The following is a 16,349-nucleotide window of genomic DNA, read 5'->3' as shown; positions in this document are numbered from 1 at the left end:
CCCACGATCAGGCTGTAGTCTAGTTGGAAGGGGGAATGAAGGGGTGCGTGCCTGGATGAAGTGCACAGCGCAAGTTGAGCAGGGAATCCGGAAGCTGGCTGACTCTGGGCAGGTCAGCTGCTAGGAGGAAGCTCTGGCCTGCTGCTGGGGATTTGTAGGTCCCTCCTCTACCTCCAAGCAGCTTGAGAGCTGCCCCCTCCCCCCCATGACTCAAATTGTGAGGGAGGGGGTGTGCAGAAACAACCGCTGGTCTCCCCACTCAATTTAAAGGCCCCACCGATCACCTGATTGGCAAGCCTTTTAAATGGTGCAGAGAGACCAGCAGCTGCTTCTGCATACCCCCTTCCATGTGATTTGAATTGTGGGGGGGAAGGGAGGGGTGGCCCTCAAGCAGCAGAGCGGGTAGGTGGCAGGTCGGAGGGCCCCACTTGAGAGTTGTGGGCAGGGCCCCCACTGGTCTCCCTATAGCTATGGGCCTGACTGTGTATCTGAGCAACAAGTAGTAGTGCCTTTTAATAAGTTAAAGAAGTCACCAGTAAGAGGGTCATCAACAGCCATTACAAGTGATAACAAACAGGCTCATACTTTGAAGACTGCACCTTTTGACTGCACTGATTCTCAGATGTTGTTTTCCTCAAATAATGTGGAATGTGCAACTGGTAGGCAAAAAGAGGGGTCACGATCTGGCTGCAATGCTTAAGCATTGGGGGAAAGGAAAGACGGGTGCAGGTTCGTTTTACTAGACCTGTCATCAAATAAGCAGTACCCTAGACTGCAAGTCCCATATCGGGTTGCCAATCCCCAGGTGGGGGCAGGAGATCTCCCGGTTTGGAGGCCCTCCCCCCGCTTCAGGGTCGTCAGAAAGCGGGGGGAGGGGAGGGAAATGTCTGCTGGGAACTCTATTATTCCCTATGGAGATTTATTCCCATAGAAAATCATGGAGAATTGATCTGCGGGTATCTGGGCCTCTGGGGGGGCTGTTTTTTGAAGTAGAAGCACCAAATTTTCAGAATAGCATCTAGTGCCTCTCCCCAAACCCCCCCCCCCCAAGTTTTAAAAGGATTGGACCAGGGGGTCCAATTCTATGAGCCCCCAAAGAAGGTGCCCCTATCCTTCATTATTTCCTATGGAAGGAAGGCATTGAAGAGGTGTGCCGTCCCTTTAAAAGTGATGGCCAGAACTCCCTTTGGAGTTCAATTATGCTCATCATAGCCTTGATCTTGGCTCCACCCCTAATGTCTCCTGGCTCCCCCCAAAGTCTCCTGGCTCCCCCCAAAGTCTCCGGGCTCCACCCCTAATGTCTCCTGGCTCCACCCCTAATGTCTCCTGGCTCCCCCCAAAGTCTCCTGGCTCCACCCCCAAAGTCCAAAGATATTTCTTAAATTGGACTTGGCAACCCTAGTCCCATACCATGATATAGGATTTATGTCCATTTAAAAAAGAGGGTTTTTTTCTTTTGTAAGTTTGGGGATAGGAAGCATATTACAAGTTTGTACTGGGCCGATATGCATGATGGCTGCTGTCTCTTCCTGTACAGGAACTCTGCAGTGGTCCTCCACGTGGGATAATCAAGAATATACATGGGGCAAAATCTGCTCTGTGTCTTTGTAAGACAAACCTAAGGGGTGTGTGCTAACTCTTAGCTATACGAAGTTCCCCGAGAGGATCCTCCTACCCTGATAGTCCTCTTGCTCCTGCCGTTCGTTGATGTCCAGCGTCAGCTTCTTCATTCTCAGCCTCTCTTCTTGCTCAGCCTGCTGCTGGTTCCAATGGTTCGCAGCCAGTTGGGAAGACATTGGCACGTTGAGGATCTTGAACTTAAAAAAAAGGACACAGAACATTTCTCTAAGAGCCCAAAGAACAAAACAAACAAAGGCAGAACTAAATACCGTTTTGAACTCAAGGAAAGAGCGGCTACTTCCAGAGAGCAGCAAGCAGCATGGGACTGGTGCCCACGCTGCTCATTCCGGTGCCATTCACTACCGCCACCTCCACTCCGCTCCTTTCCCAACACGCTTCAGCAGGGAAAAGGAAAACACCTTTAAAGGGGGGGTGGTGGTGGTGATGAGCTGCTGCATGCCATTCTGTAAGTTGAACTTAGCTTCACCCCTAAAAACTATGAGCCAGACATGCCCAAATTGGGCATGATGTCATCAGGATGCTCCCCTTTGCTGCAGGGGCTTCGCAGGGGGGGGGGGGAATGTGCATGCAGAGGAAGCTGGCATTGGTGCTGCCGTTCTGTTATCTGTACCAGTGTTGACAACAGAAGGAGGGCTTGCTTTTTTCTCAAAGGGCAATCTGAGTAAAGGGGAGTGAATGTGGAATATTAGTTAGGTTAAAAATGCCAGAAGAATGATTTCAATACACCTCCAACAGTTTCAGTAACAGTAAGAGTGCTTGCAGTTAGAGCCCTAAATACAACTGACAGCAAATGATCTCCCTGTTAGAATGTAAATTCCCAGGAAGTGCGGCCACACCACCATTTTGAGACATCTTTTTAAATAACTAAAAATCATGGATACCAACACAAGACTATATTAGTGTTCATTAGTTTAGAAGGTATTTTCAACAACTGGAGTAGCCATGTTAGTCTGTTACAGCAGACAGAAAAGGAACACTGGGACACCCTAAAATGCGAAGACATTTACTGATGTATAACTGTGGCCTGAAACCCCTCTTCATTTGACGAATGAAGTGCAACCCTGTTCAGCAGGTTAACAGACCATAAACAGACCGGGGAGGGACGGTGGCTCAGTGCTAGAGCATCTGCTTGGGAAGCAGAAGGTCCCAGGTTCAATCCCCGGCATCTCCAACTCAAAAGGGTCCAGGCAAGTAGGTGTGAAAAACCTCAGCTGGAGACCCTGGAGAGCCGCTGCCAGTCTGAGTAGACAATACTGACTTTGATGGACCCAGGAGGGTCTGATTCAGTAGAAGGCAGCTTCATATGTTCATATGTTTGATGAGGGACAGTGGCTCAGTGGTGGAGCATCTGCTTGGGAAGCAGAAGGTCCCAGGTTCAATCCCCGGCATCTCCAAAAAAAGGGTCCAGGCAAATAGGTGTGAAAAACCTCAGCTTGAGACCCTGGAGAGCCGCTGCCAGTCTGAGAAGACAAGACTGACTTTGATGGACCAAAGAGGGTCTGATTCAGTATAAGGCAGCTTCATATGTTCATATGTTCAAAATGCAACTGGTGCAGCCTGCAACATTTTTGTGCAAAAGTCAAAAGCGGTAGCCTTAAACATGGCCATGTTCTGATAATATATGACTTCTCTTAAGAAAGGAGAAGCGATCCAGTAACAAAGACAAGACGAGCAGTTTTCAAAACAAGAATTCATTTATCCTCACCTGCTGCTTATTGCCTTTTCGGGTTAGCATGACGAAAGGCATTGTGTCATCAGACTCTGATTCTCCTTCCCCACTACACAGAGGAGGGCCTTTTTTTAGCTGGCTCTTGAGATGAAGGGGAATTGCCACATCTAACTGATGTACTTTCACGGATTCACCACTCCTTTGCTAAAAATGTTAACATACTGTGTAAGTGTCACAGTCCAAGACGAGATTCCAAAGCCAAGGTTTACAAAGAGGTTTCCATGTAAAAAAATAAACAGGGTTTATGCTCCACAATCTAATTCCTGGGGGCTTCACATATTATCCTCTCTAGATGACTACGTAAAGATGCAATGCATTAATATTAATACTGCATCAGCAACGTATTTGTACACTTGCCTTGTCAAGCAAACAACATGGACATGAGGCCACCGACTCACTAACAGATGGACTTGCTTCATAAAATTCAAGAGGATTTTATTTTCTTCATTTAGACCCAACTTTTCTTCTCAATAGGGACCCAAAACTGCTTATAGTTTCCATTTTCGTCTCACAGCAATCCTGTAAGGTAGTAAATTACGCTGGCCCAAGGTCACCCAGCAAACTTCTGGGGCGGAGTAGGGATTTGAATCTACACCACACTGGCTTGCTAATGTGGCAAGAAAAAAAGAGCGCTTCAAAAGAAAAAAATGCACTACTGAGTTTCAAAATTATCTGCATGTTGTTTACAGCAGCACAAAACAAGGAGGAAATCACTAAAATAAAGAAGTTTGTCGTGTGTGTTGTGGCCACAGAAAAGCAAGCTAGCCAAATCAAGTTACAATAATCCAAACAATACCTGTAAATTTTCCAGCATCATTTTGTCCAGTGCTTGAATAAAGTCTTCATCTTCAGCACAGGGGACACGTTTCAGTCCACCTCCTTTGATCATTACTTCCTGATAAAAGGGGGGAGGGGGATAAACTTGACTATCTAGTTGTATTTCTGTTAGGGATGGCTCCGGCTAAGGTCTCACAGGCTAGATTTGGCCTTAGGGGGCCAGATAAATTTTAATCAGTGAAAGATCGTTATCTGTTTTAACCAACATGAATCATTTTCAAAGAACTGATTTAACATTTTGGCATTTGTTTGCAATACACAAAACCAGAACTCCTCTCGGGCCACCTGAAAAGCTACACGGAGAATCGTGGGACCTGAACGAACAGAAGCCACATAATATGAGTGCTAAAATGAAGAGAAGAAATGAGCAAGATATAGTCCGCCCCCCAGAAAAAAACTGGCTGGATCCAACCCATAAAGCTTACCATCTCTGGTGTATGATATCTGGGCTGGAAAGTAATAAAATGCATACATAATAGAAGTAGAGGTACAGTTCTTGCCAATTGGCTCCAAGCACTGTAATCTGTGTGGATAATTTTCTTCATCCTGAAACACTGTAAATCTTCTGCTCGATTTAGTAATATATATATAGTAATGTAGTAATATAAAAATTCAAGGGGTACAACTATGACCCACAGCGTAGTCTGCTTACTTGATCTAACAATTACTTAAACCATACTTAAACGTGACATGTTAGCTGTAGTTTCTTCCCTCCTCCAAAAAAGAAGAGGGGAGGCAGAGAAAAAGCAGTATTGTGCCAGACTTTTATTCTGATATACCTTTAAATTTAATAATGGCTGGTAAGCTATTATTATACGAAGGAAGTTCTCTACAAATTCAATACTGACAGAGGTCTCGGCTATGCTACACAACATGCCTGTTTCATTGTGTCTCTCAGCCTTTAAAACTGCGCAGAAAACTACACATCCGTACAGGACAAAATAGTTCTCAACTGGGTTCGTGCACCCAGTCTTCAGCCAGCATCAGCCCCAGAGCATCCAGAGCTTTGGCATGACAGCTAAAGGTAAACCATCAATTCAGCTCCATTGATAAATTATCCTGCCTCCCGCTTCATATACATATGCCAGTTTCTTAACATGCCGTGGTCTTTTAAACTATGGAGGATCTGAACCATGTATCTGTTCTCAGAAAAGTCTCTGATCCTGAGCACGGAAGGCCCTCTCCTTCACAAACAGTCACGCCCTGTATTTCTTCCTAGTGCAATATCACAAACTGCACTTATTCAATTTCGTACACTCTTTTCCCAGTCCAAGGATTCTAGTGTAGCTCATCCTTTGGCTGTACAGCCTGTGTGCAAAGGCACTGTGTTAGAAACTGCTCACCAGAAAAAGTAACTAATTAGCAAGTCCAATTTAACATGGGCACAGACTGCTGCAGAGCAACACAGGGTTCAACAGAGCCCTCGTTCCCTCTCAGCATGTAAGGCAATGTCAGAACATGCCCCCCACCCCCAGGTCTCTACTGGAACAGGAAGTTGAACACCAGCCTCTTTCATCCCCATCCAGCCCTTCCAGCCTGGTGCAAGTGACCTGAACTTCCAATATATTGAGCTCTATTCCAATTCCACGCATTGATGTCAAACCTGCACCAACACTGAATTGATCATGCCCTTAATTTACCATAGCGTTTAAACTTGGCATTTGTATGAATCAATAAAATGAAACAAAATCACTAATATTAAGCAGCTACTATTTAAAATATTACCAAAGGCAATTCATCACTAATGTTTTAAAATAGCAATACATACAGTATTCTCTTCATCAGTTTCATTTTCCTTATTTGAATCTGTGAGATAATCTGTATTCTCTTCTTCTTCTTCTCCCTCCTCTTCATCCTCATTTTCAGAGCCCTCCTGAAATTTTAGGAGGTATAAAGGTGTAATCACAAATGGTATTTTATTGCAGCTGATATAACTTTTCTGACACTTGCAAAGCTAACAATTTTTGTATATTTTGTGTATTTAAAAATATATGCTGCTCTTTCCATTTTTACTAAAACCAGTACTTTGAAATACACTATCATCTTAATTTTGTCTGTGCAGTTAATCAGAACCTGATGAATTTCCCTATAAATGCTTTCACAAATGTTATCTAGTAATTTTACTGTGAAACAGAAGGAAAAAACTTAGAAGGATGCAAGGAAATTTTCAGATGAATTTCCTTTCTGTATTACCTCTAAGTCAGACTAGAATGCCTGATAAATAAAACATGACCCATATCTTAAAAGTTACTGTGTACACAGAGCCATCCATCCAAAATTAGTTGTCATTAGAACAACCACACAACACAAAACTCATACACACCGTATTGAGATTGAGAGAGAGCCACGGCACAGCTGCTGGTGAGTGATGCTCCATGACATTTTTTACTAATAAAACGTTATTTGAAAAGGTGGTCAGTCATTATTCTTGAACAACTAATATTTCTTGTTCAAGCATGGATACGGCACTTAAAGAACACACAAGATCTTCTGTTTTTCTGAAGCAACAAAAGCATAGGTGGGCATCATATCTAAATGCCATCCTAAACAGAATTACACCCTTCTAAGTCCATTGGAAGGACATCTTGGGTGTTTGCCACCATCCTGTCAGGGAGGCAGGAAATTCAAACCCTTCATGTGTGACGTGGGAACACCCATTGCTCAGCTTGGGTGATTCTGAGAAGCAGTTCACTTTATCTCTAAGACAACTAAACAAGAACACTAAACTTTAAACAAAGTCACTGGTCAGGCCAACAGGAGGAAAAATCTGACAAACAACAGATCTAGAGAAATGCTATGGTAGGCAGAAGATACAAATCAGCAAACAAAGGTAATAGTGCAATAGAAGACTTCCGGGGTTGAGTCATGGAGGATTGAACTGCTTCTCACAAGAGGAGCAGACCAGAGCCTCTGTTCTGGGCAGAGAAGGTGATCCTAACGCCTGCTGCCTACTTCTCCTAGGCAAGGAGAAGGCCAAGACATGCTTATTAAATTCTGAGGGGATTTACTTTGGCTGACGAGGGATCCCAGTGGGGTTCCTTTTTGGCTTTGAAGAGTCCCCAGAGAAGGATTGCATTCCAATGTCTACAAAGGATTACTGGGGTCGTTAAATCAACTTAAATTCATCATGATTCAAAGCTTCTTTGGAACTAATTAACGTCTACTCTTGAAGAGAATGGTACTTGAAAGGATCGTGATCTAAAGATAAAAGATCTTTATCTATCACTCCGGGACTAAAACAAGACTTATTTGAAGTAAAAATAAAGGTCTGGACTCATCTATATTAGTTTAAAGTAAAGAAGATAAAGGAGGGGGTAAATTTGGGACTAATGAAATCAGAGAAACAAGGTTAAAAGAGGAAAAACTATTGTTATGCATACCTGTGGTAGGGCTAGACAACCCCCTCCGAAACAGAACTGCTGATCAGAAGGACGTCACAGGAAGTGGCAGCATAGAAATAACGTGAGACTTCTCAACCATAGAAAATGAGACTTCGTGGCAAGAAAGGAAGGAAATGGCCATTAAGAGAAGGGAAAACTGCAAGCCTCCTAGCCCTCTCTAGGATTACAATCATAGAAAAACACCAGCGGCCATTGAAAGGTCAAAAGTTTTAAAAAAATTTAAAAGACAACGGGACTTTAAAAATTAGCAGAGCCGGCAAATATCATCATTAGAAGGCAAGATTTGTTGGACTATATACTTTGAATCAGTTTTGGAGCATTCTAGAAGAAAAAGGAAAACATTTTTTAAAAGGGGCAGAAAAGCTGCGGACGCCATTTTGAAGAAAATAAAAATTTAAAAAATTAATATCTCAACGTAGATGACATGATAGAGGTTTACAAGATATTGCATGGGATGGAGAAAATAGAGAATGAGGTACTTTTCTCACAATACAAGAACTCCTGGGCATTCGATGAAATTGCTGAGCAGACAGGTTAAAACGGATAAAAGGAAGTACTTCTTCACCCAAAGGGTGATTAACATGTGGAATTCACTGCCACAGGAGGTGGTGGCGGCCACAAGCATGGCCACCTTCAAGAGGGGGTTAGATAAAAATATGGAGCAGAGGTCCATCAGTGGCTATTAGCCAAAGTGTGTGTGTGTGTGTGTGTGTGTGTATAATTTTTTGGGCCACTATGTGACACAGAGTGTTGGACTGGATGGGCCATTGGCCTGATCCAACATGGCTGTTCTTATGTTCTAACGTAGGAACTTCTGGGAATGCCGATTTCGGGCTCATTTGAAAGGGCATGCTTCAATCTTTAAGACTGTACATTCAAAAACTGATTTGGTGAGGTCAACTTTGAAGCCTATTTTTACAATGGGCAGGCAGTGATGTCTATCCATAAATCAGGAGCAAAGCAGATTCATACGAGGGCTAGGTCACTTGAGGAAGCAAAAATGTCTAAAATGCAGGAACAAATAGAAGCCATGGAGGCAAGATTGGTTAAAGTGATAAAAGATTCAGTAACTGAGTGTAAGATGGAATTAAAAAAAGACACTGAAGAGCTCAGAAAAGATTCCCAAGCAGTGTTGAAGAAAGTGCAGGAGGTAGAAGAAAAGGTGAAAGACCATGATGCAAGAATTGAAACAATAGATTCCACTATTACAAAAATGCAGGAGAAAGCGTACTACAAGACTGTAAATTAATGGAAAATCAGATACGTTTGAGAGGGGTGCCTGAATCTGCTGAGACTGATTTAAAGACATATATAATAAAAATCATTGCTGAATTTCTGGGAGATGACACTGATGAAACCAGTTATTTTTATGATTATATCTACAGGGTTAATTCAGACTATGCTAGGAAAAATAAACTACCAAGGGATGTGGTAGTGAGATTGGTGACAAGAGATATGGTGGGAAGGATTCTAAGTAAACAATTTGAAAATACATTGGAGGTGGATGGCAGTAGTGTAAGAATCATGAAAGAATTGCCAAGGAAAATTATAAATGACAGAAGATTGTACAAAAAACTGACTGACAAGCTGAGAGAAAATGAAATGAGATACAGATGGATACTTCCAGAGGGTCTAAGTTTTGAATACAAAGAAAAGAGATTTACAATTACAAGTACTCAAGAAACATCAAAGTTTTTGGAGTTTGGGGGTACAGATTAAAAATAAAAAACCATGATGGATTACAAATTAATTTCTTGGAATGTAAATGGACTAAATTCACCTCAAAAAAGAAGGGCAACTTTTCATTGGATTGGGAAACAAAAATGTAATATAATTTGCCTACAAGAAGTTCACATCAAACAAATGGATTATAAATTTTTACGGAATAAACAACTTGGTGTGGAATTTTGTTCATTGGCTAAGGAGAAAAAAAGGGGAGTGGTTTTTTATGTGAAACAATAATTAGACCCAAAAATTATTTTTAAGGACGATGATTGTAGATTTATTGTGGTGGAAGTGATGTTGAATAATGAAAGAACTTTGTTATTGGGATTGTATGCCCAATAACGGAGCAAAAGACTGTTTCTTTAAAGGTATTATGCAACAATTAGATCAAGTGACATATGAGCAAATTATGTTAATGGAAAATTTTAATGAAACGGTTAAAAATATTCTGGATAGATCTGGGGAAAAAAATAATGAAGGAAAACTACCGAAGTCATTTTTTGAACTGCTAAAACAAGAAATTCTGGAGAATATATGGAGGGAATTTAATCCCAAAGAATGTGACTATACTTTCTTCTCAGCAAGACATAATTCTTTCTCAAGAACTGATATGTTATGGATTACAAAAAACTTGGGACTTATAATGAAAAAATACTTGGAAAGAAGCAGTAATTTTGCTGATACCAAAAGAAGATAGAGACACCACGAATGTAAAAAATTACAGACTAATTTCATTACTCAGTAATGATTACAAAATATATGCTAGATTATTAGCAGAACGCCTTAAACAGCATTTGAATAACTTTATTAAAGAAGAGCAAGCAGGATTTCTTCCCAGGAGGAAAATTAGAGACAATATCAGAACGGTTATAGACATTGAATATTACGAAAAACACCCTGAAAAAGAGGTAGCATTATTTTTTGCAGATGCAGAAAAAGCATTTGATAATGTGCATTGGGACTTTATGTTTACAGTGATGGAGAAACTGAGATTGGGAGAAGATTTTATAATGGTGAAGGCGATATATACTGAACAACAAGCAAGGCTCTGTATAAATGCAGATTTGATGGAAAAAAATGATAATTAGTAAAGGAACAAGACAAGGTTGCCCTCTATCTCCATTGATATAATGACTTTAGAGGTATTGCTTATATAAATCCAAGAAGATAAAGAGATAGAGGGACTGAAATTGAGCGTTTGCAGATGATGTAATGTTTACAAATGAAAATCCCACTCATGTGACACCACTGTTGCTATGTAAGATACAAAATATGGAGAATTGGCAGGCTCTTATATAAATAAAGAGAAATCAAAAATCTATCTGACATCTGATTGTTCATTTCTGACAATTTTTTAGGTGTCATGTCATATACCACCTATATAACATTTTAAAACAGTTTTCTTTAATATTATTACATGTCGATATCTTCATAGAGTTCTTCCATAGATACTCCCATTGTTCCATCTGTATTTCTTTATTTATATTTATCGCCCATTTTATCATTTGAGATTTAACTACTTCATCTTCTGTAGACCATTTCAATAATTATTTATAAATTCTTGAAATCAATTTTTCGTTGTCGCCAAACAGCATTCTTTCCAAATCTGTTTGTTCTTGTCTCACTCCATCATTTTTAATATCCTGTTCAAGCAAACTCTTGATTTGTTGCAACTGAAACCAATTATACTTATATTCTAATTCTTCCGCTGATTTTAATTCTACCTTGCCTCCATGTATTTTAACTATTGTTTGTACGATAACCATTTCTCTTCATTAATATCTGAGTATAACTTTATTACTTCTATTGGCATAATCCAAAGCGGTTTCCTCTCATCCCCATATCTTTTGTATTTCAGCCAGGTATTTAACAAGTTACTTCTTATATAATGATGTAAGAAGAAGCCGTCCATCTAACTTTTCCCATAACGCAAATAAGCATGCCAATCAAAAACATTTCCATGACCTTCTAGTGCCAATAGTTTTCAATTTAATAACGTTATCCATTTCTTGATCCACACCAAACAAACTGCATCATGGCACAACTTTAAATCTGGCAGCTGAAAGCCTCCCCTTTCTTTTGCATCGGTCAGAATTTTCATTTTAATTCTTGGTTTCTTTCCAGCCCACACCAAATTCTGAAAGTTTCTTTTGCCATTTATTAAATTGTTTATTGTCTTTCACTATTGGAATTGTTTGAAACAAGAACATAACTCTTGGCAAAACATTCATTTTGATTGAAAAAATTCTGCCCAATATAGACAGGTTCAACTTATTCCATTTAAATAAGTCTCCATAAATTTTTTGCCAAAGTTTCTCATAATTGTTTTTATACAAGTCAATGTTTTTGTTGTAATTTCTACCCCTATTTATTTTACTTTTTGAGTCACTTCACACTCTGTTAAACTTTGTAGTTCTTTCTGTTTATTCTTTGACTGTCAAACAGTCTACAAAAACTGTCAAAAATGAACAATCAGATGTCAGATAGATGCTGAAAATGAAAAAACTTGAAGGATCTTTCTACCATATGTGGTGGACTTGTGAAAAGGCAAAACAATTTTGGCAAACGATTCAGCAAGAGATTTCAAAAATTTTGGGTTACAATATTAAGAAGGCACCAGACATCTCTTTGTTAGGATTACAAATGGAAAAATTTCCGAACAAGATAGAACGATAATTTGGTACGTGCTTTCAGCTGCACGGACATTATATGCGCAGATGTGGAAGCAAGACAAAATACCAGAAAAATGGGACTGGATTATAAAAGTTATGCATTGGAGTGAAATGGACAAGCTTATAAGAATCTTAAAAGAACATGATCTAGAGAAGTTTTAAAATGAATGGGGAAAATTTCAAAAATACGTTGAAAAACAATGGAAGGTAAAAGGTTATTTGGATTTTTGACAATAGCTGAACGCTAAAAAAGGGGACTATATGATTATATTTTTTTGTTTTCAATTTATTTTGACAAGGATTATAGTTAAAAATGAGACTACGGGAATATATTATCCCTTCAACTTTATTTTTATGATAAGGATTAAAGGATCATAATGAAAATGGATTATAATTACAGTATATGGTTTTTTTCCTTATTTTTATTTTACTTTGGACATAAGACTTTTTATGAAGATTCTTAATTGGATAAAATTACCTTTTACTTTTTTATTATTTTAATTAAAATGCACCGTCAGAGGTCACGAAAAGGGGGGGGAGGAGAAAAATGTGTATTGGTTCTAAGTTTTTAATAACAGATGAGTATTATTACAATATATTGCAGAATAATAAAAATTGTTTTAAACGCAAAGGTAATAGTGTGATAGATGGGAGAGCAAGATGTCCTCCTTTCCTCTGAGAAGAACCCCTCACGGTAAGGGCCAGGGGTCATTTTCCCTGAATGGTGGAGGACATCTTGGGTGCTCCCAGAGCCGTAGATCAGATAGGGTGGGATTCCCCTATTCAGAGATTACATGTTGCAGTACTCATCTTCCAAATGCTGCGGCTGCAGAAGCATACACATTCAACTTGTAATTGCATACAAAGGTGGAAATCAAAGTCCAGGTGGCAGCTCTACAGACTTCTTCAACTGACCTAGTCTTGTCAAATGCTGTGTTGGTTGCAGAACTTCAGACTCATTCAGTGGTAATCCGTGGGAGGTACCATAAGGTTGAGAGACCTGTATGCTTCTGCAATACATTGTCTGATGGCATAACTAACTGCTGACTTTGACATCTGCATCCCTAGATTCGGGGCAGTGATGTTCATGAACATAGAGTTGGTTTTACAGATTAACTCCATCCTATTAAGATAAAGCTTGAGAGCTTGATGTATGCCTAGAGTATGCCATGTGCGTTCCTTGTGATGTTCCAAGGATGTGCATTCCTTCAGGACAGAAGGAAAGAAGAAAAATTTCTTGTAATCCATGAAACTTTGAAGAGATCTTTGACTGAAAGGTAGAATCCACACAAAGCACCACCTTGTCCTCGTAAAATACACAGAGGTCTCATTTCACTGACAAGGCTCCAAGTTCAGAGACTCTCCTAGCCAATGTCACTGTGACCAAAAAGATGGTCCTCGTGCATAACCACCTCAGGGAGACTGCCCTGAGAAGTTCAAAAGGTGGCTTAGTCAATGTTGTAAGAACTGGATGGAGACATTAAGTTGGGAATCTATGGGTCTGTGAGGCCAACACAGTGTGGCCCCCTGGAGAAACCTACGAATATGCAGATGAACAGTTGGATTCACTCTGTCTATTTGCTGGAGTACAGAGGCTAAAGCTACCACTTGTCTTCTGAGCGTAGATGGCTTCAGACTGTTCTTGGTCATCTTGAAGAAACTGAAGGATCCCTTGAGTAGAAGGCTGTAATGGATCCATGCCTTTCCTCCGACATCATCTGTGGAAAGTTTTCCAAAAAGCATTATAAATTCTGGTAGTAGATGCTTTCCTGGAAGCCAAAATGGTGTCTATCACATCTGCCGAATACCCTAAGTCTATGAAAGATCTCTGTTCTACTTCCATACCCTCAGCTGCAGTCAGCAGGAACGTGATGGGTCATATCAGTAGGCAGAGCAGGTTGGACACTGTCATGCACTGGAGAGAGGAAAACTAAGGACATCATGACCACCATGGTGCTACAAGAAGAGTTTCTGCTCTCTGTTGGATGATCCATCTGAGCAGTCTCAGAATGTTCTGAATGGGAGGAAAGGCATACATTAGTCTTTGTGGCCAAGGGGATGACAGAGCATCTTTGGTTTCCACTTGATGATGAAAGTATCTGGTGAAAAACCGTGGTAACTGATAATTCTGAGGAGACACAAACAGGTCCACTATTGGAGGACTGAAGTGTTCTACAACCTGTTGAAATAGTTTCCTGTTCAGAGACCCACTCCCCTGGTTGAATGTTCTCTCAGCTGAGCCAGTCTGTTCTTGATGTTGAAGGACCTTTTGATGTGCTCCAGTCTGATGGACTTCAGATGGAGTTCTACCTAGCTGAACAGCTGCATCACTTTCTTGTATAATGTGCATTATTTGGATCCTCCTGATTGGCTTGGCTGCCACACTGTCCATACAGATTAATGCATGTTGATTGAGCAACTATTCTTTAAAGTGTAACAGCGCTAAGCAAATGGCCTTCAGTTCCAGTGTGTTGGCTGGAAGTTGCGTCTCGGTCTGAGACCACTGACATTTTGTAGTCTTGTATTTAGAGTTGCTCCCCATCCAAAAGAAGCTGGCATCCAAAACCAGCCACAACTCCTTATCTATGTAGAATAATTTTCCCTGATGTAGACTGGAGTCTTTGGTCCACCACATCAGACTTTTCCGAACCATCAGGGGCACTGTGAGCAATAAGCTGTGCTTTTCCATGATCTGTAGCTGGTAAGGTCACAGGAAGAACTGAAGAGCTCTGGTGTGTAGATGGCTCCATTGGATCACATCAAGGTTCAAGATTAGAACTTCCATCAGATTTGCCAGGGTTGAGAGATGACAATTTTCCCTGAATGACCATCTGGGTCAACTGCTTAGTCTTCTGCATCTTGTCCTCAGGCAGGAAACGAGCATTCAGACTGATATCAATAATCACATCCAGGTGTTCCAACCTCTGAGTCGGCTGGAGGTGGCTTTTGGCTAGGTTGATTTTAAAAAGTGTTATCTGAGACAGCTGATGGTATGTTGGATATCTCTTAAAGATTTCTCCCTTGAGAAGGACTTTATCAGAAGGTCAATGTCTATTCCAGCCAACAGCCCCCTATACAGCTGACTGTTCAAGTGATCAGCAGTTCTCCAGGCTCTCAGGCCAAGAGGATCCCTTCCTGCTTATGCCTGAATCGTTCAAAGACTGGAGAATGGGCATTAGATCTGAAACCTCCTGCTTTCCCTGCCTTGTCTTCTGTCGCTAGGTTTTGGCCCGTCTAGTTCCACTCCTCTCAGGCTAGGACCACAAGATCCATTAGGGAGCCCAACTCCTTGGTCCTGTGACCACTGCCCAACTGTTTTCTGTCAGCATATAACCCCACCAGTAAGGGCTAAGCTCAGAAAGACAGCAGGGGGGCTGAGAGAACAGTAGATTTTAAAAAAAAATCAATCTCTCTTTTTTTAAAAAGCCCCTCTTCAGGCATCAGCAGCTGTCAGTACCATCTGAAGTAAAGGCTACCATGCAAACAGCCCTCAAGCCTATTCCCAAGGGACCCGTCGTCATCCCTGCCTGTACTGTTGAGGGAATAGTTTGCCCTGAGCACAACACTGGGTTCGTAACAGAGGGCTAGCAGTGCTGACAGATGTCACCAACTCTACCAATGCTTAAAAAACACCCACGATAGTTCAAGTTGGTTTGGAAAAAGGCGTGGCGGTTTTCTGAATCTCCCCTCTTACCCCAAGGCTTCCAGGAGAATGGAGAACACAGCCATGGCCAGACATGGCCGCGGGCAAGCCAATGGAACTCGGGCTTGGTGACAGGAACATCTGAAGGAAGGTGCAGGAATCAGGCGAAGCACCAACCTCACTCCAACAGGCTTGAAGCTGCAGGCCTTGCATCTGCACAGTTTGTCAGAAAGGGAGGGCGGGGGGAGGAAGTCAAACCTCCGTCTCTGCCCTTGTTAGTTTGATGTCTCCATCTGCCTTCTTTTCTTCTTTGGAGACCAAGAGGACTTGTCTTCCTCCTCTTTATCCTCATGTCTTTTTTTTGTGGTGAGCTCAAGAGCTCAGCTGGCACATCCTGCTCTGGAGGCAGGGCCGAGCAAAACTGAGGATCAAGGGAGCAAGCCCCGCCCCCCTGACTAAAAGTTTGCTGGCCCTCCCTAAGGAAAGGAGGAGCTAGACCCCAGGAGTAAGGACTGACCCACTCCTGGGACCACTGGAGAATTGGAGAACAGCTATCAGAGCACCAACCAGCGGCATTTGTAACATCTCAGTAGCAAAAGATGCTAAGGCATAAAGTTTTTTTAAACAAAATTAGGAAACTGACGGTTACAATTATGTAATGAGTGAGTCTTTAACAGGCACTCAGAAAACTCAGGAAAGAA

General features: G+C 41.3%; 1 protein-coding gene across 4 annotated transcripts in view; it reads right to left on the bottom strand.

The window, feature by feature from the left end:
- The window catches only part of UPF2 (UPF2 regulator of nonsense mediated mRNA decay), a 106,992-nt gene that overhangs the window by 15,135 nt on the left and 75,508 nt on the right, over positions 1-16,349 (bottom strand). For all 4 annotated transcript variants that reach the window (XM_060258258.1, XM_060258260.1, XM_060258259.1 and 1 more), the window contains 4 exons: positions 5,976-6,080; positions 4,167-4,265; positions 3,347-3,514; positions 1,676-1,817 (listed from right to left, as the gene is read on the bottom strand). In XM_060258258.1, the coding sequence (XP_060114241.1) occupies positions 1,676-1,817; positions 3,347-3,514; positions 4,167-4,265; positions 5,976-6,080 (514 nt within the window). The remainder of the gene's footprint in view (positions 1-1,675; positions 1,818-3,346; positions 3,515-4,166; positions 4,266-5,975; positions 6,081-16,349) is intronic.

This window comes from Heteronotia binoei, chromosome 17 (genome assembly GCF_032191835.1).
Source record: "Heteronotia binoei isolate CCM8104 ecotype False Entrance Well chromosome 17, APGP_CSIRO_Hbin_v1, whole genome shotgun sequence".
Classification (NCBI taxonomy): domain Eukaryota; kingdom Metazoa; phylum Chordata; class Lepidosauria; order Squamata; family Gekkonidae; genus Heteronotia; species Heteronotia binoei.
Note: the sequence above shows the minus strand (reverse complement) of the source record. Positions and strands in the feature narration are given on the sequence as shown.